Here is a 24,143-nt window from a genome sequence, read left to right on the forward strand (position 1 = left end):
AGCCCTAAAGGCATACAGTTCATTTAAACAAAGCACTGAATAAACTGGTTTAAACCCTATTGATTTTTTTGTTTTTAAAATAAACTTTTAAACATTTCTAGAAAATCAAATAATTATGCAATTACATAAAACTTTGGTTAATTTTTGACATCAAAAGCTAATAAATAATCAAGAAAAAATAATAGAGGGAACATTTGAGATCTTGCTCCCTGGCATATATTGTCAGTTTGGCGCAAATATACTCTCATGAAAAAAAGAGAATATTAACAAAATAAATTATGTGTTACTTCGAATCATCTTTTAGTTTAGCAAAAAATTTGGAAGAAAAATCCAAAGAAACTATTTTGCATGCACAAAGATCTCATGATATAGAAATCATGACAAAGTAGCAAATGCCCTCCCTGGACTTACCAGAAAGAATCCCCAGTTCAGTAAGTTTGCAGAAGCTATGCAAATAGTGCTCAAATATACCTGCTTCTGAATGGCTATGTTTCTGAAAAGACTTCAACATTCCAGTGATAAAGCATTGTGGGATGCAGCCTGCTGGACCCCATCTGGTGACATATCTGGCAAGCAGGGGTGGGGAACCCCTGGGAGGACCCTCTGATTGAAGAGACCAAACCGGAAACCTGGGAATTCATGTAATAAGACCATATTTAATGAACACCAAAATACAGGCGAGTGCTGTGAGGCTTAGAGGAAGGGGATGTGGTGAAAGGTCCCACTGGGACAGCAGAGCAAGATGACTGGTCCCATTTTACAGTTGGGGAAACTGAGTTCGAACAGGTTCACTGGCTTGGCCAAAGCCACAGATGGTTCCTGGTCCTTCCTTCAGCACCACTGTGGCCTGGCTCAGAGATTTGAGCGGAGGGATGATGAATACCCCGCAGAAAGAGCAAGCACGGTATGCAGATGGGCAGGGGCATGGTATACAGGCACACTGAGGGGGATCAGGTTGTGGGGCAGGAACCCGAGTGCCTGCAGCCCAGGATACCACGGCACAGCCACCTGGATGTCTGCTTCTCCCCTCTTCCCTCTGGGGTGCCCTCAGGACCAGCTGAGAGAAGTCACGGGATGGGAGGGCTGCTCCCTGCAGTGCTCACTGGCCAGTCTTCAAGAAAATCATGCTATGTAGCCGACCACATTGTGAGGACGCATGCCATGCAAAGGAGCATGAGGGGAAAGTGCCACGTGGACAGGGAGCTGGTACATGGGCATGTGGAGCCCGATGAAGGGGAGGCGAATAGCACTGGATGAGACCAGGATGCCACTGAGTCTGAATGGGATCCTGGGGCATAGGTCAATGCAGTGACATGGAGGAGAAATGGGGTCACCACAGAGACTGCAGGGGAGCTACGTTGGCTCTCGGGCTGGAGAAGGCTCTGTGTGTCCAGGCTTTTCCAGGCGAGCCCCTGGATATGGAGCTGGCTGGTTTGGGGTCGGTCACAGAGGGTACTCCCCTGGCCATCCTGGGTGGCCTCTCCAGGGTGTGATTACACAATGAAGCCCACAGAAGCTTCGGGCTCTGCAGAAACACAAGGACACATGATGTTCCTTTTGTTCCTTCATCCCACTGGCCCTTGGCTCTCCCTTGGGAGAGGCCTAGAGCTCAACACAGGTCCTATCTTCCCCATCTTCTTTCATCTCGTAGTTACTGTCCAAAAGGTGACCCAAGAATCCAGCGTGGGGAGGAGGGAACTGGGTCAGAAGCTCCGAGCAGATGCTCCTGCCAAGGAACAGTCCCCAGGGCACCTATTTCTTCTCAAGATCAACAGTGGCTGGGGAGCCACAGCAGCAGGCCAGGCAGGAGGCTGCCCGGCCTTGTGTGGAAGCCATGTTAAGAGGCACCAGCAGGGGGTGCCAGAGACCCACACTTGGCAGCAAGCTCCTTCTGCTTTCTCAGTCCTGTCCCAGCTACCAAGGACTAAGGCTCAAGGACTACAAGACATTGCCCCTTCAAGGCCTTGGGCAAAGGATGACCCCACAGAGGAGAGCCAGGACCTAAGTTCGAGGTGGAGGCAGTGGCAAGTCTGATCAGGGCCAGGAAGGGCAGGCTTGGCTAGCTGAGGCCCTGGTATTCTTGCTCAGTCCAGCACCAGAGCCCCAGCTGCATCCTGATGCTGTCCATGCACATAGTGGTGGTGGTGGTGGTGGTGGTGGTGGTGGTGGGGTCCTTCATTCACTGCCTCCTCCCTGAAGAGGGGGCCTGGCCACCGTCCCACCCCACAGTGGCAGCTGTCACAGTCGGTGCAGGCCTGTCATTGAGTGTCAGGGTCCTGGAAACCCCAGGCCTCCACGGCAGCGATGAGGAAGTTCTCAGAGCAGAGGGGCTGGTTGTTGAAAGTGTCGCAGTGGCCTGTGCGACCTCGGTTCAGGTCTCCGTCGATGTAGAGCGCCTGGCCGCCCCCTCCACCTGCAGGATGCTCAGTCAGTGGCTGCCTTTCTGTCTGGCATTTCCCCCAAGATGCTTCCCTCCTGTCCTCAAGCATCTCCACTGTCCCTGCCCCAGCCCTACCAGAGACCTCTCTAAAACCACATGACTAACTTTCGACCATCCAAAGCCCACCCGCCTTCAGCTGGGATCCGGACTCCAGGCTAGACCCCACTTCCCAGCTGGTTTACCCAGCATGCCTGTCCCTACTCCTGACCCCTTATGCCTACTCCTTCTGCCATCACAAGGGCTCTGCTTGTCCTTCAGATGGGCTATCTGTCACCTGGGTCAGCAATGGCTGGCCCAGGGGCTTTGGCCACCGATAACCCCATACCCTTGTCCTAGGCTAAGTGATCCCAGCTTGAGGTAGAGGGAGGTGCCCACCTATGATGAGGCAGTCATTGCCCCCGGCCATGAACATGGACTCAGTCTTGGAGGGCAGGTTGAAGTGCCGAGTGGCTAGGAATGGTGAAAGGCGATCAGAAGGGTCTGAGGGTGAGGACAAGGACATGGAGTGGCAGCGCAGGGACGAAGAGGTGGTGGTCTCCGAGGACATAGGCTTGGTCAGCTCTGGGTGTTTAATGACCACCCACTCGTAGCGCTGGACCTCGGGCTGCAGCTGAGGGTAAAAGGGCAGCAAGAAGAGCTGGCATATGGTGCCCTCGAAGGCCCCTTATGCCCACCTTCCTCCCATAAATCTTCATCGGAGCCCTCTGTGTGCGAGGCCTGTACCAGGGCTGGGGAGACAGCGCCACATAGGGCAGGGAAGAGCCCGCCTGCTCTCAGGGAGCTCGTGGTCTAATGATGACAAACCAGAAGGAAACAAGGCTTTCCTGTAGGTTAACGGCTATGGCGAAAGTAAACAGGGTCACATGAGTGGGGGTGAGGTGGGTGCTGGGCCTGTTGACCTCAGAGCTCTCGCAGGGAGACTCACTCACCCTAAACACAAAGCATTCTCCAGTCCCAAAGAAGCCCAGTTTGCCTCCAAACTTATTTCTCTCACTCCAATCTGTTGACAGGTAAGCTCCACACACCTGGGGAGAAAGGCCCACGGGTAAGGCTGTGCCCTGCCTGCCCACAGGAGCATTCCCTCACTCAGGGTCTGCTGAAAGGCTGTGGTACTGGGGGGATATTGTCGCGGCACCCCTGATCCCCACTCAAGGGCAAGGGCAAGCTGGAGAGAGCTGTGAGGAGTCGGAATTTAGAAGGTGGGGGCTGGCAGTGAGAGTGGGGTGAGGGGTGAGTGGCTGCCCAGGCCGCCATCAGCTTGTTTGGGATATTTTCATTTTGTCTCCCTCCATGGCCCTCAAGCATGGGAACAAGTTCCATGTCTACATTCTGATTTTGGGCATCAACCCCAGGGAGGCCTCTCAGATGAAAGCTTCCAGGAGGTACGCCTGCTCAACAACATTCCCTCACACCCCACCATCAGCCATTAAAGTGCTTGATTTCACATTAGACTCAGGATACTCTGGTGGCTGCAGTGTTTGCCCAAAGTGTCTGACAACCAGTCACCTGTTATGACACAGACACCTAGGCTCCTCCTGGACACCCAAACACAGAGTCTGGGACAGGGCAAGGAACCCAGAACTGCCATGGATGTAGGTTTGGGAGCCACTGAACAAGAAGCCTCTGCTGCATGTAAATGCCCCCAGGATCAGGGCACATGAGCTCCGACCTCCCCAGATGTCTCAGGGGACTTTCAGGGGGATAGCTACTACAGAGAACAAGGCCCTGATGACTACCTGTCAAGGGGTAGAGGCAGGTGAAGGCTGTTGACTCACCTGGTGATGGCCACTGTGGCGGGAGGAGGCGAGGCCTTGCTCACTAGGCATTTCTGCAATGCTCCTCTAAGCAGCCAGGCTGTTTCAGGAGGGCCTGGACCCCCAGGAGAAACAGGGAGGCCCTGGGTACTTGGGGGTCAGATGGGGAGGCTGAATTAACTTCTCTGTGGAGGGTGGCTCTGCTTTGTGCCCCTAAGTACAGGAAGGCTGGTGGAGGCTGCAGGGTTACCCATCCTTCCTGGGGCATAGGAGCAGCAGGCTCCCCAGAACTCAGAGGCCAGGACCCCAGGCTCCCTCTGGTCCCTGCTCACCTCCTTTTGTGTGGTCTTGATGAGAAGCAGGGTGGGCTCATGTCCTTCACATTGGAAGAAGAACCTGGAAGAGACCACATGTGCTAATCCTGACGGGCAAGTTATCCCACACTCCTTCCACGTGTCGCCTCCAGCCAGTGCCCACGGTGTCCGAGAAACCCAGGCTGTCCGGGGGGTGGACAGACCTGGGAACTGCCACTTCCTTATCTCCTGGGGACCAGGCATGGAGGCCAGGGACCTGGCAACACTCTGGTTTGGGCACTCTTCTGAGCCAAGATGGAGCTCCCGCCAGGTGGCCTGCAGGCCGAGTGGTTAGCTGCCTCAGGACTGTCTGCCCTGGTGTGACACAGGGGAGAAGTGGCATGGCAAACAGCCCCCAATACACAGAGCTGCATGCCAGGTGCTTCAGGGAAACAAGAACCAGAGGAACAGGTCCCTGCTCTAGGAAAGCTCAGAATGTTCTCGGAAGTCTAAGCATGTGGCAGCTGGGTGGCAATGGGAAGCAAGTGAGGTTTGAGGCCACTGCTGTGACGGCACCAGGTGCCCAGGGCTCGGCTAGTGGTCCTGGCAACTCTGCTTGGTCACCTTTTAGCTGGTCCCCCACAGAGGTGGGGGCTGGGTAAATGCACCTCCAGCTGTACTGTAACACTCATGGGGCTGCAGATGGTGCCTGCCACATGGGCTGGGCCGGCTCTGCCTGTGCCACCCCTGCCAGGTCATCTGTGACCCAAGCCAGAGTTTGAGGCCTGCCATCAGAGGCTTGAGGGGGTGGCTGCACCTGACAGAGCTGCCAGGGAGGCAGTGTGCCCTGGCGGGCCCAGCAGAGGCCCCCCTCCACCACAGGGTCAACCTGTTCCCAGCTTATGGACTGACGAAGTGTGGAGGGGAGGGCTAGTGAACCACAGTCTGTTGCCTTGAGTTGTCCTCTCTTACAGTTCTGTAAGCTCCTGGGGGAACTCCGCCTCCCATGTCCTCATAACGCCTACATGGGCACCTGGAGCTCTTATGTGTACGGCAATGACCCCTGAATATGGGTGGCCTGGAAATGGAGAGAATCCCAGAAAAGGGTCTCCTGATTCTAAGGCCCCCAGGAAGAGGCCTCACTCAGGTGCCCAAGTTCAAAGGCCCATTTTCAGCATGGCCTCCCAGAAGCACAGGCAGGACGAGAAGCTGGGCAACTTCATGGCTCCCTCCGCCCCTCCTGCACCACTTGGCCATCAGAATCCATGCTTCAGGGCCTTGGGAGGGCAGGCCCAGTTTTCCCTGGCCGCCTTGGCATTACCTGGTCAGGCTGTACCCATGCTGCAGTGAGGAGAAGAGCAGGAGGGGCTGACAGAGGGCGAACCGCTCAGGGATCCACGACCAGATGTCTCTCATCTCTTTCACACTGACAATCTCTGAGTGAAAGTTCTCAGCATGGACAGCCAGGTGCACAAACTGCCTGGGGAGAGGTTCAGAGCACAGCTTAAGACTCCAGCCCTGACCACGCCCTCACCCCGGGGTGTACAGAAGCTCTCCTGGGAGCCAAGCCTGGAGGGAACTTCTCACCTATTCAGCCAAGTTAGAGCCTGGTCCTAGGTGCCCTCAGAAAGAAACAGTAGAGCTGTCCCCTGGAGCCCCACTCCCGTTCCATTACAAAGAGGGGAGAGCACCCAGCCCAGGTAAGGACAAAAGCGCCTTTCTCTAAGAAATGAGGACAGAAAGTGAATCAGCTCTGGCAACACAATGCTTCAGGGCACGCCAAGCACCGGTAAAAAGCACAAGTGAGGCAGCTGAGCACGCAGACAGACTGACAGACAGGACAGACAGGTGGTGCCTGAACATTGACTCAGAGACAGCACAGCTGAAGCCAGCCCTGAGAGCCAGCACAAGCAGCGAGGCCCTGGGACAGCCAGACTGGAGGACAGAGAGAAGCCAGGCATGGAGATGTGATTTCCAGACCTACCTTTTAGAAAGTGAAACACTGAAAAACAGGAGGAAGCAACGGACATGAAGGAGGAGAAAAATAAAACAGACAAGGAGAGGTTATTGGCAAATACTGATGTCCAAGTGTGCCTGCCTTTGTCTCAGAAAAAAGGCCTTCCCAGCTACAGTCATAGCATCTGCCACTGAGAAGGTCTCAGGACACTGTGGGCCCTTCTCACCCTGCTACCCAGGGGTTTGTGCTCAGGGCAGGGGGCCATGCCCAGCAGCCACAAGAATGGACAGCAAGGGAGCCTAGAGCCGGAGGGGCACAGAAGGGATGCTGAGACATGACCTGAGGCAGCCAGCCCAGCCCACTGCTGGATCTTCTGACCCCATGGTCAACACCCAGCTTTTGTCTCTTCCATGGGCCTCGGGTCTGAGGATAGGACTCAGCATCTTCCATGCTCACAGCTGCCTGAGCAGCCTGTGGCTGTAGAGAGGAAGGCCCTCTCTCCTTTCCAGTGGTTTTCTATCCACATAATGAGGACTGCCTGGAAGTAGGTAGACCAAGAGGCTGCAGAACAAGCTCATGCCTTAGGCCCCCGGGGATGTATTCCACCGAAGCCCCGCCCCACGAGGGCCCGGGCAGCTTGCCTAGAGGTCCACTATACCTCAGCCTCAGGGGGTCTGCCTACCTCTTTTGCTTTACAGTGATGCCCTTCTGCTTCAAAGCTTTCTCATTGGCCATCTGCAGGAGCTGAATCTCCTTCCGAGAGAAGAGGCGAATGGCGAAAGCTTTCTCCAACAGCTTCTCGGGAGACACGGTCTTGGCAATGTCCTTGACGAAGGCGCGGATGTCTTGCTTCACGTTGTCGGTCTCAAGTGGCTGCCCAGCTCTAACCTTGTGGAAGAACTTAAGGATTGCCAGTGCAACGCGGTACAACACCTTGTAGCCTTCCACCAGGAAGACATCAAAGACTCGAGCAAAGTAGTTGATGGGGAGCTCCCCAAATAGCCATCGCTGCCAGTCCGCATAAACCTGCAGGACGTCTTCCGACACAGCCACCATCAGCTTGTGAGCTGCCTGGCAGTACTTGTTCACCAGGTCCCCAAATGTCATGCAGGAAGACTCGAAGGCCAGGAAGCTCTGGTCAATCAGCTTCTTGCTGGGGTCATTGCAGGCCAAGATGCGGCAGGCCTTCTCAAAGCATTCGGCCTCGTCGATGCTATAGTGCAGCAACAGGGCCACGACCGCGGGCAGAGCCGGGCAGAAGGAGATGTCGGGGAACTGGTTGGCGATGCACAGCAGGATCTTCCGCACAGCACCCTCGCCCCGTGTGTTTAGGCAGTAGCTGGGTACCTGTGTGTTGTCCACAAACTCAGGCAAAGGGAGGCTGCTGCTGCTGTGCTTGCCCACAATCTTTCCCACAATGTCACTGTACACACTGGCATCAGGTGTGACCGTGCGGCAGGGGATGTCCCGGATCAGGCGCTGATACACCTTCCCCCGCAGGGCGTGGCTGTGGGCCCAGTAGCCCTGGCGCGCGAGCTGCTTTAGCTCCTGCAGTTCTGTGCAGCTCAGCTCCTTGGGTCCCAGGTCCTGGATGGCAGTATCCATCTTGTCTCTGTCCACAAAGCAATTGTACCCTGGGGAGTCCATAGTGCAGAGTATGCCCGGAGAGATGGCCCTTGGATACCAGGAGGGGGCAAAAAACGGCTAAATCCTCCAGCCCCCTTTCTGAGGCTCTTCTGCTAATCTGTTTGCCATTGCATACCCTGTAGGATTAAAAACCATACTTAATAACACGTGTATAAAGGTTCACATTTCAAGGACCATGTTTTTGTTTGAATCTTTCTATAATGTATTATAAGGGCTTCCATTTAAAATAAGAGGATATTCTGAGAATTCACTATGAACTCTGAAAGTAACGTCTTTTCATTGGGCTTATAAAGTTACTGGAATAGGTCACACGGATTATGAATGAAAGGCTTGAAACAAGTTCCTGGAAGGGCTGAAAGCAACTCTTGGCTTGGGGGCAGGTGGCCCGTTAAGCTTCCACTTACCACTACCCTGTGGCCTATGGGCCTTCTAAAGAGAAGCAGCTGGTTAAGAAGATTCATTTAACTTGAGATGCTTTGTTTCAGTTCTAGAAGACTTCAAGTCTTTAACCAGTTGTATATCACAAGGAAGGTGTACACCTACTCTGCCCCACTGTCCCTGGGTTTGAATTTGGAGGCTAGTTCCTAACTTTCTAAAAATGCTGGCTAGGTTTCAGGCAGGCATTCCAGAGGAGGATTACTGGGGCTTAGACATGAGGGCTAAGAAATAAATGAAGCTATTGTCACAGCTTCAAAATTAAACATTTCTTTCATAAACTATATAAATATCTAATCAATGAACTGTATACCTGAAACTAATTTTAAAAAATTAGACTTTTCTGTGTCCAAGTAAGCCATATGTATTGGGGATTTGGTGCTGTCTCTCTATTAGAGGTAACTATTGAAATGCAGGTGGACATTTAAAAATGGGTAAAATGTACTACTTGAGACTCTGTCACTGCAGGTGGACAGCAAGACAGAAGTCTACTGTTCAGAATACCACAACTTAACATCTGTTTTTGCTAAAGGCTACTGTCCTTGGCATAAAAGTACAACAGTCTGCCCACGCACCGCAAACTAATCTTTCCACCTGGGATGTCACAGGGTTTGCTTCAGTGAGTTTTGGTAAATGACCAGATCATTCCAGTTTCTCTTGAATCTAGAACATTCATCTGAATATATAAAAAGTAAACAATACGTTAAGAACATTGAGTGAAAAGTATAGTGTAAAACCTGTCTTGTGAGAAGATGTCTTTTATTTTTTCGGTGAGGCAACCCTTGGTTGACCTCACAGATTGCAAGGACCTTGTCAGCTTACAATCCTTATTATTATTTTTTCACACCTATAGCACCTGGTCTTTCTGGGTGGTCTCCCATCTAAGTACTAACCAGGCCTGACCTTGCTTAGCTCCCGAGATCAGACCGGATCGGACTTGTTCAGGGTAGAAGGGCTGTAGACCAGAAGTCATCTTAACAAAGCACTTTGAAATGGTTTTTTTTTTTTTTTTTTTTGGTGGTAAAATACACATAACAAATTTACCATTTTAACCGTTTTAAGTGTACTATTCAGTGGCATTAAGCACATTCACAACATTGTACCACATCACCATCTACCTCCACAGCTTTTTCATCTTCCCAAACTGAAATTCTGTGCCCGTTAAATGCTAACTTCTTGTTCCCTCTCCCCCCGGCAACCACCATTCTACTTTCTGTCTCTAAGAAGCTGATGACTCTGAGTACCTCATATTAGTGGAATCAAACAATATTTGTTCTTTTGTGCCTAGCTTATTTTACTATCATAATGTCTTTTTAAAAAAATGTAAGACTTTATCTAACCAGGCCCAATCCTGCTTAGCTTCTGAGATCAGACAAGATCGGGCATGTTCAGGGTGGCATGGCCGTAGACAAGACCTTATTTTTTTAGAGTAGTTTTAGGTTCATAGCAAAATTGAGAGGAAGATACAGAGATTTCCCATTTACTCCCCCCACCCCTGCACATGCATAATTTCCTCCATTATGAACATTCCCTATCATGCGTGGTACATTTGTTATAATTGATGCATCTATATTGACATATCATAATCACTCATAATCGACAGATCAATGAGAGTTCACACTTGGCGCTGCACATTGTTTGGACAAATGTAAAAATGACATGCATTCTCAATAGAGTATCATACAGAGTATTGCCTGAAAAATCCACTGTGTTCCACCTATTCATCGCTTCCCCCATTTATTCTCCCTTTTTGTGGCTAAATAATATTCCATTTTATGAATAAAACATAATCTGTTTATCAGTTAACCAGTCCATGGACATTTGGGCTGTTTCCACCTTTTGGCTCATGTGAATACTGCTGCTGTGAACATGGGTGTACGGGCGTCTGTTCCAGTTCCTGCTTCCATTTCCTTTGGATACACAGTATATCCATATGTGGTTTTTATAGGGGCTTTCCCATTGAAAACATTAATTGAAATAATTTTGACAACATCCATTTAATATGTCTCACTGGAAAAGTCTTGCCCACAGCAGAACTAGGCCTCTTGCCAGTGCTGGGACCTTCTTCCTCAGAAGAAGAGAAACCCTAACGGGAGTTGATTTGTTTGCTCAATCCTGGGAGGGAAAGCAGTGATTCCCTCCTTCCCCAGGTTCTGAAGGCACACTCACACCCCCACAACCATGCCCAGGCTGTACTCCACAATCTTCCATGTGCAAATTACCTGTAGAGTTTAAATCTTTCATTCTAGGCTCTATGTCCACTAACCTCTGGAAGGACCCCAGGCCCATCCTGTTTGTGTGAAAAGAACCAGCTCCTTCTCAGGGCAATAAATGTGTTTATAAACAGAGCAAGAGCAGAGCAGGACAGCTACCAATCCTCACCCAACTGGCATCAGATTCAAGTTGAATATTAAACTGAAAACTCCAAAAGCAATTACTACACTTTGTAAAGTTCCTTCATAGAGGACCCAGTTTTGTTTGTTGCAGCAAGTAGCCCAGGAACATGAGGGATTCAGAGGGACTCCAAGGCAAGGACATATGCAGGAGACCCTGAATGAGCCCCCTACACCCTCACAGGCTTCCTCCCTAAGCCCCCAACCAAAAAGAGAGCATGGCATTTCTGTGGCCAGGCAAACAAGCTTGCAATGACTTCCTTAGGCATCTCTAAAACCATGTCCAAGGTGGTTTCCTTAGGTTTCTTTTACACGAATGCATAATCACACACACACACAAAAAGTCAAAGAATACAGAATTAGGAGTAAAAATGTAAAATCCTGTTTACATTATCCCTTCAATCCTACTCTCTTCCACTAAGACAGTCAACCACTGCTCACATGTTGGTGCATGGCCTGCAAAGCCGTTTCTTACATGGATGCATTCACAGCTGAGTTACATAGCTAAGGCTGGGAAGGGGAAGTCAAGAGGCGGGAAAAAGATCAAAAACAAAATCATCCAGGTGGAATATTCGCACTACGGAGATAAGTTTCAGAGTTGAAGTGATGCTCTCTCTGGTTATTCCACCTGCGGTGAACGGCCATCACACAACGACACTGTCTACACCACCCGCTCCCATGCACAAAAGAAGGCTTCGCCTGTTCCCCGCAGTCCTCCAGCTCCTGACAAAGGTCAGGGGAGAGAAGGGAGGCAGAAGCTAATATGGGAAATAATCTAGTTTCAAATCAGACAAGCCTAGCTTCAAAGTCCAGCTCCACCACTTGTTCACCTGAACCTGACAAGAGCCATGGGTCATCACGGAACGGCAGGTGCCTGTCTGTAAAACGGAGGTGGTAGACACAACCCACCTCACTCTGCATTAGTCCCCACACAACACCTGAGGGCTGGGCTGGGGTGTGCGTAGTTTCCCACTCCCTCTCACTTCTACTCGCCCCTGCTCAGGTGGCCCAGGGCAGCTGGCTGGCCAGGGCCCTGCCAGCAGTGCCCTGGAAAACTACTGTTCCCTCCGCCTTAGGAGTGGAAGAGAGGGAATGGTTTCTTACCATAAACACTGTACTCACCTAAAGGCCACACCCTCTGGTCAAGTTCACTGTAGAGGAATGGGGGTGGGGGCAGGGCTGGTCCTCTGAGGTGGCATCTCTCTTTCAGCCCTGTAGGAGAGGGCTGGCCCCAGCTGCCAGCAGCTCCCTGAACTTGGAATGTAAGGAAATACAGTCGACCCTTGAACAACAAGGGTTTAAACTGCATAGGTCCACTTGTATGTGGATTTTTTCCAATACTATAAATGTCCTTTCTCTTATGATTTTTTTTTTATAGAGGCAGACCCTATCTTATGATTTTCTTAACATTTGCTTTTCTCCAGCTTATTTTATTGTAACACTACAGCATATATATATATATATGCACGTATATATGTATATATGTATGTATGTATGTAAGTAACAAAATATGCGTCAATAGGCTGTATGTCATTGGTAAGGCTTTCAGTCAACAGTGGGCTTTAGTAAAGTTTTTGGAGAGTCAAAAGTTATGCATGGATTTTTCACTCCATTGGGGGTGAAAAATCTCTTCAGGAGTATCCCCCAATCCTCTTGTTGTTCAAGGGTCAACTGTATTTTGTGTCTTTTGTCCTCAAATTTGGGCCTAGCCTGAGATTCTGGGAAAAAATGTAAAATTCCACTTAACATCCTGTTAGACTCATAAGAACTGCAGATATCAATCATTTTAGATAGTGGGGACATCACACAGCATGTCTGGAGTGCAGGGGCTACTTTAGTTAGGGTCATCAGGGCAGACCTCTCCCACTTTGGGCTGAACTGTTGAGAAGGAAGCAGCCAGAAGAACTGAGGAAAGGTCACTCTGGACAATGAGAAGAGCAAGTCCAAAGGCCCTGAGGCATGAACAGACCTGATGTGCTACGGGAAAGGGGAGCCAGTGTGGCCAGAGCACAGTGAGCGAGGGAAAAAGCAGCAGACACACCCACAGCGTAGATCGTGAATGAGGGGTTTGGATTTTATCCTAAGTGCAGTGGGAAGGGACATAATCGAATGGATGTCTCTAAAAGCCAAGTGTTGTCAGGATTAACTGAAACTGTTTATAGAAAGCACTCAGCCTAGGCTAGCATGCCAGGGCAGCTCAGATGTCCCGAGGGCCTCTGCTACTGCTCCTTCAGGGTTCCCTGGCACTGGCTCAGAGACATCTGGGGAGTGATGAGGTTCCGGTGCATTGATGCCTGATCAGAGAGGCCTGAGCATGCCCGCTCCTCATGGGGGTGGTATAGCCACAAGAAGCCGCCACCAAGGTTCTCCCCCAAACCCACACAGGTCCCCTGCTCCCTCAGGGATAGTCCCTCCGAGTGGCCTCTCTCACAGACCTGTTTCCTGTTCCCAGCCAGTAAGCCCTTTCCAGTGACCTGCACATCCCTTTCTTTCACAAATACTAGGCCTGTTTGACAGTTTAGGCTACATGATGGGAAACAAGTATTTCTTAAAAAGAAAAAGAAAAATGTAAGTGGAATGAGTGACTCTATTTCCGCAAAATATTATCTTGCTATGTCAGTGAAACCTCCATCCAGCTTCCTGTCCTGTCATGATAACCAATGCTTCCTCTGGCCAAAGTACACTGTCCAGGGTCTGCCAAGAGCAAGTTCACATCACACTCTGGTGAGACCCAACACAATAGGGGCCCCCTTCAACAGCTGCAGGCCCACAGCATCACAGAAAACCCCCCAAAGCATGCCCACAGAAAGAGGGTGGTGGCCAGCTGAGGTGAGAGGAGTCCAGGTTCCCCTGAGCCTGATGGCTGTGTGGCTCTGGGTGCGGCCTTCCAAGCAGATCTCTGACCAAGAGCAGGGTGGGAGGGAAAGCAGATACAGAAGGAAGGACAAGATCTCCTTGAAGACAGTGGGGCAGGAGACACCAGGACCAAGCAGCTGAGGTTCAAGCAGGATGCCCTCCAACACCATCCTCATGAACTGCTGAACACAAATCGCACAGCTGCTGGCTTTAGGCGATTTAGCTTTGCATGTCTACCTCCTTTAATCCTGAGGATGACCCCACGGTGCCGGGATTTACTCCACTTTATAAACCAGGAAACTGGGATACAGAGAGGTGCCCAGGCATTCCCAAGCACTGAGAGAACCATCCCTAGTTTGTCAGCTTCCAGAGCATTCATGACAACCCTACAGTGCCTGAGACTCTCCTCCCAACCAGGATGGCCAGCCCTAATCCATGCTCCCTCCTCAGCAAGTTCAGGACTGGCTTCTCAACGCCAAGCTTCTGTCCCAAAACACCACCCCAGGTCTGATGAATCATGAGACCTCAGCATTTCTTACCTCTTAAGTGGGTATCATGATTTTCCCAAACAATTAGATTTGAAACAAACCTGCTTTCATGTGACAAACACAGACCTTCATGTTTACCCTGGGCAGTTCCATCTTAACCATCCACCAACACTGGGTGCTGTGCCTCCTGCCCAGGCTGCTTTTCCTGGGCCCTCAGCACCCCATCACGACTCTCCTTGCCCCAAACTTTTATACATTTCACAGGTTCTATTGAGTTGTCTTTTCTGTACTGGGTCCTGGGCAGGGCGATAGGGATAAAATAGGAAAAGACAGCTCTTGAGGTGACTAATGATCATAGTCCACATAGGAAGTGCCATGAGGCCAGAGTCTCGGCAGACTACAAAAGCAGGACGCTGACTTCACACGAGCACTGCAGAAGGAGCAACAGTACCTGGAGTGTACCATAAAGATGGGAAGTTGGCCCGGTGCGGGGGTAGAGATGGGTGCGGGAGGGAGGGCAGAGCAAGTTGCGGAGCCTCAGGCAGGTGGTGATGAGTGGCTGGAGGTCAGAGGAGAGGGGACCAATGGCCTTGTGTGCCAGCTGCACTAGAAGACTGGACGTCACCCCCACATGAGGGAGCAGGAGGAGTCTAAGCAGAAGGTGACATGCATTTTAGAAAAATCCCCCTGGTGGGTGAGGCATGAGGAGGGCTGGATTAAGGCTGGCCAGGGAAGATGGAGAAGACTGACCATGGGTTGTATTCTACTAGATGAGGGGACCAATGGTGGGGGCAGTACCCAAGCACTGAACAGAGAATTCTGGCCCAGGGGCAGTATTTCGGTGAGGCAGAGGCAGCACTCCATTTTGAAGTTGAAAGTGCCTATCATGACATAGATGCTTCTCAGGCAAATGCCAGAGCAGCTCAGGTTGGAGGCAGAACCCTTGGCTGCTGTGCCAAGGTCCTGCCCAGAAGCCCAGCCCTTGGCCCAGACGCCCACACTGGCTCTTGGACTTCTCTGTCACTCAGCCGACCTCACAGACGGCCCACACACATACCCAGATGCCACCAAAGGGCCAACTGTGGCCTCGCCGGGCAAGAGGGAGGCTGGCACTCACCAGGACTCCTACCCTCTCCTACTGCCCCCTACACGGCCCAGGCCTGACCACCACCCCACCTCAGCTGCAGGAACAGCTTGTGGCCCGAGGAACCAGGGCGCCGCTTGGCTGGGCCTTAGTCACTGTGCCATAGGACAGGGTGGATGCGCTGTTGGTGTCAGCTGCTGTGTCTCGGTTCTTCCTCTCCAGGCTGAGTAATACTATATCTGTTTCCCAGAAGTGGGACCAGGAAAAAAAAGAACTAAGCAGAAGGAGGCTGTAGCTCCAGCCTGGCAGAGGACTGGGCGAGAATGGAATAGGAAGGCGGGGCAGTGAGGGGCTCTGTTCTGGGCCTGAGGAATTCCCATGACAGAGAAATACAGATTCTTCTCAGTTTCCCGTAGTGGAATTCAGAATAGTCCCTCTCTTGGTAGTCCCCGGTGAGGTGGAGTTTGCAGAGATGGAACAAACCAGGACACAGCAGAATGACTGAGTCCCTTGACATAAAGAGACAGGCATGCAGAGGTGATGTCACCCTACCCCAGCCCTCAAGTGTGTGAGGTCTGGGGATGAGAAAGACACACATAGGACATGTTCGCTGCCTGATAATGAGATGCTCAGGGTGTTGGCAACGTGGGACACTAACGAGGTGGGGAATGTGACAGCAAGACAGAGAAGGGAAGACAACCTATATATGGGAGGAGAGGGCATGTCTGGGTGGCTGAGAGTATGACTTGGCCTGCAGGGAATTCGGGTAGGGGGGCAGGAACTGTGGGACAGCTGGAAGGGCTTCTAGGCAGGAGAAAGTGGAGGGATATATCCCTGAGGCCATTCACCTTAAAAAACCAGAAGAGGTAGGAGGGGCCTGGGCTGAGGGCAGGCCTAGAGCAAGATACACTCCAAGGCGGGTGATGAACACCATCTCCTGTAATGTTATGCTGGAACCTTCTTCTCAAGCCTGAGTCAAGTCTCATTTCCTCACGAGAGGCCCAGTCCTCCCACCTTCTCATGGGGAGAGGCCAGGGAAACACCCAATCCCACCCCAGGAATTTGCTATGGTCCCAGAAACGCAGCTTCAGGACTTTGTCCGGAACCCTGGATGGAGGCCACATTCATCTTCCCAGCCAAGGGCTCGGCTGTAGGATCACTCCCAAATCTGCAGATGGCTGGTGACATGGTCACTGACTGAACTGACCACTGTCATTGATCCCCATTTCCTTCCCTTAATGCCCTGCTTTTGATCCACCTCACTCCCATTCCCATCTCTCTTCCTGCTCTGGAACTTGTCTGCAGCAAACAACCCCTACCACCTCATCCTCTCCCAGAATGTACCTTCCCCCATCCTGGCCAGACAGCAGGCAGCTCTCTCTAGGACCCTGCCCCACCTCCATCTCCTCCAGACCCTGATGACCCCCCCTCCAGGCTTTCCCCAGGACCTAGCCTCCATCACTCAGCTACGATCACTACAGGGCATTTAAAAGTTGAGTAGGTAGCCCTGGTGTAATGCTACACAACCTTCGGAAGACTTTACAAGCCTTTATATCTCTACCGTTTTATCCATACCCTGGTCAGCCCTGGAAACTGCTCCACCCAGAGTCACATATCACAAATACCCTGCTCTCTGCCAAATCGTTCCTAGAGCTCTTCACTGTCCTTCTTCCACCAGTGTGATTCCATCTCCCTCAACAGCCCTTCATGGCTTTATGTCTTTGCCTGCTCAGCTTAGATCCATTCCACCAAGCCCCTCCTCTGCTCCTGTCTCAACTACTGGCAAAACTCTTGGGAGAAGCCAGCTTGAAAATGCATTTCTCCGCGCCTGCACACCAACTGTGGAGGGAAAAATCATGCTGCCCTGCTCATGACTTGGCAGCCTTTCTTGGCACACCTTGCCAGCACCCTCTCCTATTCCTCACACTAGTTTACCTAGCCTGCCCTCTCTCCTGAGAATGGGGTGCAAGGCAAGAGCTTCTCCTCCTCTCTGACCCTGTACCCCACCTATGGTCATGGATCTCACCTCCTGGGGACCCCGACTCTCCTGCATCTTTAAGGCTACACAGGCCCCAAAACAGCCACTCACAGAACCCAACACTCCACTCCAGCTCTGTCTCTCCTCCTCCTGTCCTTCCCAGCCAGTCAAGGTGCTAGCGAAAGCAGGCTACACCCGTCTCCCACCCCTCTCCCACCTTCCCCGCCCAGCTGGCAGAGCACATAACAGACACCCTTGGTCCCTTATCACCCTGAAGCACACCCCCTGCTCTCAACTCTTCTCTACATGGGCCTCCTGAAACCCCTCCTTTGTGTCTGTCTGTCTCCTCACCTCTCTGGTGGCTGCTACTCCTGTCCCTCTGCCTGCCCCTTAAATGTCCCTTTTGCAGTAGTCCATCCTCTTCTCAGCCTAAAATCCTCTTGTAAATTCAAGTCCTGTACCTCCAACTGCTTTCCCGAACATCTCCCATCCTCCACACGATCCTAGTGACTCCAGTGTTCAGCTCTGATTCCCAGTGTGCTCTGCCCCACTCTCTACCTGAATCATTTCCTGGTACCCATCCTCCCTTCTGGATCTGGTCCTACCTGCCTTCCGAAAGCAGCTTCAAGGAGCCTTGGGCACACACTGCAGCCCCCATGCAACACACACAGCGCCACATCTATGGTTGGGAAGGAATAAAGGCGGGACACACTTGTTCTCCTTTCTCCTCTAGGTTCAACCTTCTTCAAGCCTCAGCCCAAATGCCCCCTCCTTCACCAGCCCTTCCCGACCTCCCAGGCAGAGCTAAAGCCACTCTGGCTGCACTCTACCCCTCCTTTCCCAAATCTGTTTTAACCCTTGGCATACCAATGTGATGACCTGCTTAACAGCCCAGCTATTCTACCATACTGTGACTTTGGAGCTCAGGCATCTTGCACCATACGTAGTATACTCATGAAGAAGGAAGCAAGAGGAGGAAACAAATGCAGGCTCAGAAAAATCCTGAACCACTTGTGCCCAAGAGGAAAATTTAATTCTAAATAGTAACAACAGGGAGCATTCAGCAACTTGTTCCAGGCATGTGACCTTCCCAGCAGGCACCTTCGTGACAGGAAGGCAGGTCAAGCTCTGCCCCAGCCCTGAAGCAGAGCATAGAGATTTTTCAAATATTAATGGCAACTGGCATTCCACAGTGACTATCCGGCAGTCAATTCCTAGGGAACCTGATAGTGGCTCCTTTGCTAGTAGCACACAATGGAGGGCACGTGCCAGGTACAAAAGGTGTAACCATTAACGGCTTTAGGGGTTAGTCACAGCACTGCAGGCTAGTTGGCTGGCTGGCCCGTCTGCCTGCCGCCTGTCAGTGTCAGAAGTTCAAATGCAGGTCTTAGCAGTGGATCCTGAGCCTAGGGCATAAGGCCTCAAACAAGGCAGAGACCCAACCTTATTAACCACTCAAAACAGTTCCCTGTGTCCCTTTTTTGGGGGGGTGGGGGTGTGGAGGGGCTTTTCCCCAGCCTGATCTGGTCCACTCATAGGCAGGGGCTGGGGTTGGAATGGTGATCTGCTAATTCAGGATCTTTATCTTCTGAGCTCAAAAGGTCCTCCCAATAGCCAGGTCTGGAAAACACCTCCCAGGGTATAGGATAAACCAGCTAGCTGCATAGAATGACATTAAGAGGTAGAGAACTCAGCAGCATTAGAGTTTTAACTAGTTAGAATTCCAAGCAAGGTACCTGTGGAAGGCTGGGCACATAGCAGGTTCTCCACAAGTATTTTTAGACCTGACAACAACAGAGCTGGGCCAGGAGTGAGTCTTGCAGGTTTAATCACTTTAATGGGCATTTGAGAGACACTTCCTGAATGCCAGTGTACCAAGAGCTGAAATACAAAGATGGAGACCCAGACCCAGCTCTCAATGAGCTTCTGGCTGTGAGGATATGGGTGTATTGGCCATGCCAACTCAAGTGCAGGTGCTATAAGAGGAAAGCACAGGGTGTCTGGGCCCCCAGCCCAAGAGGAAAGAGGGGTTTGGAGGACTTCCTCAGCCAGCGCTGCCCCAGCAGTCCTGAAAGATAAGGTGGCAGGAAGCAGATGAAACAGCGTGGGTACAGGGCAGGGCCTAGGGGAGCAGAGCTGCTCAGGGGCTGGCAAGCCCTTTGGCTCTTTAAAAGGGCAGACTGCTGAATGCTATTTGTGGCTCAGAGTAAAAGAATTCTACAGTCTAGCCTCACAGGCTTCAAGAAGCTGAAGGGCCTCAGACAGAGGCTGCTGAGGAAGCTCAGTGCTTGCTGGGAGGTGGGGAGGGGACATCCAGGAAGGCAGGGAAGGATGCCAGAGGCAGGAGGAGTTAAAGTATACACCCAGAGCCTTCAAAGACCCACAGGTTTACCAAGATATGAAGGCTGAAATGACCCTTGATAAACAAGAAATTACAGAGGAGAATTAGGGAAAAGGGCAAAATGACACAAGGAAAGGCAGAAGAGACAGAGGTGAGCAAAGCAGGTAATGAGCTACATTTAGAACATTACACAGGGAAGGGCTTTTATTGGTAACAGAATTGCCCATTGGTAAACAACCCTCAAAGTGTGAGGTACCCTGTTAAAATTGTGTAACAATTAGGCAGACACACTGTTTCAGATTATGGGAAACGGGCCAAGCAATGTATAGTGTGTTCTCAATCCCTTGTAAAAGTAGAGAGCACACCTGGGTGGGATGGAGGAAGAAACCGGGACTGCTCCCATGTGACTCCTGCCAGCAGATCCTTGTGTAGTACCCAACCAGGCAGGGGGACATAACTGTACAGGACAGAATGAGAACTTGTCTTGCAACCCCTAAGTGAGCAGGTTATCAGACAAAAATGAGTTCTTTCACAATATCAGCCTTTCCTCACTCTCCATGCCCGACCCCCAGTGTGGGAGAAAGACTGGGAGGAGCCACCACACATTAGGGTCTTTCCAAAGTCCCACCTGCTACTAATGCTGAGGTACCACACAGAAACTGGGGGCCTGGAATGAGAGCAAGGGGACCTGGAGAATTCTGCAAACTTGGATCTATCTCTGGGTCTGAGAAGGCCTTTTTTCAGAGATCTAATTGTGAGAATGCTCTGAGAGGACCAATCTCTGGTCTGGAGGGAAATGTAGTCCCTTTGAGATGAGTGACAATCTGGAAGTTTCTCAAAAGGCAAATAAACACATGAGACAGGAAGGTCCCTGGAATCAATCATGTGATTTTGCACCTTTAACAACTTACATCTTGCCACTTACTCTAACCAACAAACTGGGGCTTTGTCACAGAAATAAAAAAGCCCACTATCCTGCTTCCGTGCCCCCAAAAGGCAAGGGGTTATTAATCAGACTTCTGTTAGGCAGTCTACTTTGTTTTACAGACATAAAGCATTAAGTGCCTCCAGAGTTCAGTATTCTTTTTCTCACACCATGCACTCTCCTGGGAAGGCCCCACCCCACTATTCCCTGGCTTCACCACCACACAGAAAGGAGTCCCCAAAATTTTCTAAAGCCCAGAACACTTTAGTGCCAGACCAACATATATCCACCTACTACTGGGGCTCTTAATGACCTTCAACTCAACATGTCTAAACTAAAAGTTATCACCTGCCCACAAGTCTGTCACCTTCCTGCACACTGTGTGGCATGAACCTAGCTGCAAGTCACCCAATCTCAGACCGTTCCCTAGGTCTTCCTTTCCCCCTAGCCCTTCTTCCATCCCTACTGCTAAGTGTCTCATAGTTTTGCTCCCATTTCTGCACCCCACTGCCCTTCCTTCCTAGTGGGCTTGACATTTCACCAGATGTCCTATGGTGGTCCCTTAACCACCCTCAGCTCAGTACAGCCTTTCATCAACCCATCCTGGCTACCACTGCCCAGTTACCTGTGGAGAACATAATCTGATTAGTCTTTCACAGACCCAAGATCCCTTGGTGGCTTCCAACTGCTCTCAGGGTACAATTCAAACTCGAGCTGGTACTCAAGGCCTCTCCTGATGTGCCACCAGCCTAGCCCCTTAACTTTGTCTCCCTCCTCTTTACCCCGACCACCAGAGCTGCCCACCACACTTCTCCCAACAGCCAGTGGGAGGGCCGTGCTCTTGATATTTCACACACACTCTCTCTTTGACCGGAAGGTTCTTTCCTTCTCAGGGTCTTGCTATTCCTATTCGTTCTTCAAATTTAACTTTCTCAGGAACCCTCACCAATGGCCAACTGGATGCCATTCTTGTGCCCAAAACAAGCTCTGTCCACCTCTATGGGAGCACCTCCCACAGTGCCACAGTTCACTGGCCTGGCTCTTTACTGCACTATAAGTTCCTTAAGGGCAGAGACTCACTCAACTTTGTAGCCACAGAACACAGGGCACAGGGCCTCCTCTTCATGTGAAGTATGATTTCAATAAACTTGTGTGGAATTAATTTTAAAACTCATCAAATAATAAATTCAAGTTGATTCCTCATAAAAGGCCTGAGGTTTTATTGCCTGATATTATCTCCATTTGGAAAGTGACACTTGAAACAGCAGCTGAAATTGCTGCTTCGAGTTAAAAAGGGCTTTTTTCTTCCATGTACAGAGTTGTCATAACAGAAAAGGTATGCTCAAACAGGTAAAACATTGAACAGGGTAAATGTTAAGTGTTTTATAACCTGCTTCATTGTCCTTGTGTACTTTAAACCAGAAACCATCTAAAAGCAAACACTTAAATATGTCATCTGCAGTTGGCTTAGACTGTTATGAGAATTAGAAGCAACAATGCGTGCCCAAGGTCACTTGGCCTTCTGGACAGTCCTGGCAGGTGCGGTCAACAAGGGCTGGTGAGGCCCACTGCCGGTGAACTTGCAGATCCAGGGGGTGAATTTTATTGTTATGAAAAGCCTGCCTAGATTATTAGATTACTTCCACATCCCCTGGAAGGTCACCCTTACTCCCATATGAAAACTACTACATTACCTCCACATCCCCTGGAAGGTCACCCTTACTCCCAGATGAAAACCACTACATTAGTTTTAGTACCTTGGTTCATTTCAACAACCATTCCAAGCCAGGCAATGGGGGAGCAAAGATGAATGCGAGGTGCTCCAGCCCTGTTCACAGGGAGAGACAAGCTTCTAAACACAGTACTCACTACGCGATAAGCTCTTCACTTAAAGGCTTAATCTGAGGGCTGAGAAGATTAGATGAGGACCAACCTTCAGAATAAAATGAAGCACATGTGGGGGTCATTCTACTGGCTTTAAACCTTTGTAAACTCTAACACCTTTGTGAGGTTTCTTGATCTTATCTTGGTTTCTCCCAGCCTATATTCTTTAAATACACACACACACACACACACACACACACAACCCTGCACACTTGTCTTTAAAACAAGTAAGCAAGTGCAGGTGCCTACTATGTGTTGAGGATAGAAAGTGGAGATGGAGCCCCCACCCTAAGGTGGAAGAAACAGCTACATCTGCCTGATAATGGGGTAGTCTTTTTTGAAATTGCCTGAGAGTCCCTCCTGACTTTGAAGCAAACATACAGTGAAATGAGGAAAACCACCTTCGAGTGCTTCTATTGGCCCTGCAAAGGCAGACAGACCAATGACTTGGAAGAAACAGCTGAGGAAGGACCACAACAGCAGCATCACAACTACAGCCACATCCGCGACCAGGCCTGTCTCTCTAGCACCACTAATATAACAACAGTCAAACTGTGCCCCTGCACAGCCTAGGTGGTTCTTAGACAAAATTTGGCCTATAATGTCAGCCCACCGAGTGATAACCCAGGAGGCCCACAGCACATTTGTTTCCATACTGAGTAAGGTCACAGATGAAAGAAAACCTGTGTTCTGGCTACCAGCACCCCTGCTGGGAGAAAATCATGACCAGGTGAAGCCCATCCCCGACCTCTAGCTGTACTTAGTCAAGATTCAGATAGCACAGGGCCCTGTGGAAATGCTTCTCTCCCGGCACAGCTGCGACATCAAGGGGGCAGCCAGACAGGGCTCAGATTCTGGGTAGTAATGTCATCCTTAGACAAGCAGACAGCTGGAAGAGGAGCAGTTGAAGATCTTTGATGGCAGAACATTATCAGGGAATATGTTGCAATTTCGAGTCCAGAAGAGGATTTCCTACCCCGCGGAGACGAAGAGACGGAAAGTAGCCCGCGGAAGGAGTGACACAGGACAGCTCCTTCCGACCGACGCCTCGCCCTAGGCTGGCCAGCACAGACTGCTGCTGGTCGGGGGCGCCGGCCCTATCCCCAGTTGGGTGTCCGGCGGGGTGGAGGTCGGCTCAGGCCCCGCGTCGCACCCCGCCCGGCGCTCGGTCCTCGGGGCGGCTCAGGGAAAGGTGGGCAGTGCCAGGCGGACAGCCTTGGGCCCGGGACCCCCACGCCGCAGCCGGCCCCCGCGCCCCATCTCAGACAGAGGCCCCTCAGTCTGGCCCCCACGCTCCTTCCTCGGCACGCCCCCGCCGCGATGACAACCCGCAACCTGACCCCGCAGTCCCGCGGTCCCCGCGGCGGTCCCCGCCACGCCCCCCGCCCGCCAGGCGGGCGGCGTACCCACCTTCACCGCGGTGCCGCGCCGCGCCTCTTTCTCTTCAGCTCTCCGCACGACTGAGCGCCGGCTTTCTGCGCACGCGCCCACGCGGTCCCGCCCCCGCCGAGCACGCGCCGCCGGCTGCCCACCCCAGGCGCCTCGGGTCTCGGCCGCAGAGGGCTCTGGGCATGCGCGCTGACGCCCCGCGGCTGGGCGGAAAGCCTGCCCTGGCCCAGGACTGGCCGCGACACCGAGAGGCACCGGCTACAGAGTGGTTCCCTCCCG

At 51.4% G+C, this 24,143-nt stretch overlaps 1 protein-coding gene and 1 pseudogene across 4 annotated transcripts; both read right to left on the reverse strand.

The window, feature by feature from the left end:
* Positions 1-636: 636 nt before the first annotated feature.
* On the reverse strand, positions 637-23,975 carry TBC1D24 (TBC1 domain family member 24). Of its 4 annotated transcripts, none has more exons than XM_016136491.2 (8): positions 23,886-23,975; positions 7,127-8,207; positions 6,472-6,489; positions 5,809-5,967; positions 4,527-4,590; positions 3,370-3,465; positions 2,816-3,050; positions 637-2,413 (listed from the first exon to the last, which is right to left on the reverse strand). In XM_016136491.2, the coding sequence occupies exons 2-8, from the start codon at positions 8,089-8,091 to the stop codon at positions 2,259-2,261; spliced, it is 1,692 nt and encodes a 563-aa protein (XP_015991977.1). In that variant the 5' UTR covers positions 8,092-8,207; positions 23,886-23,975; the 3' UTR covers positions 637-2,258. The 4 variants fall into 4 exon arrangements, with proteins under 4 accessions (XP_015991977.1, XP_015991978.1, XP_015991980.1 ...); XM_016136492.2 differs by lacking the exon at positions 23,886-23,975 and adding an exon at positions 20,032-23,682; XM_016136494.2 differs by lacking the exon at positions 23,886-23,975 and adding an exon at positions 9,102-9,120.
* Positions 9,371-9,489, reverse strand: LOC118607049 (annotated as a pseudogene).
* Positions 23,976-24,143: the final 168 nt, after the last annotated feature.

This window comes from Rousettus aegyptiacus, unplaced genomic scaffold (genome assembly GCF_014176215.1).
Source record: "Rousettus aegyptiacus isolate mRouAeg1 unplaced genomic scaffold, mRouAeg1.p scaffold_m13_p_8, whole genome shotgun sequence".
Lineage (NCBI taxonomy): Eukaryota > Metazoa > Chordata > Mammalia > Chiroptera > Pteropodidae > Rousettus > Rousettus aegyptiacus.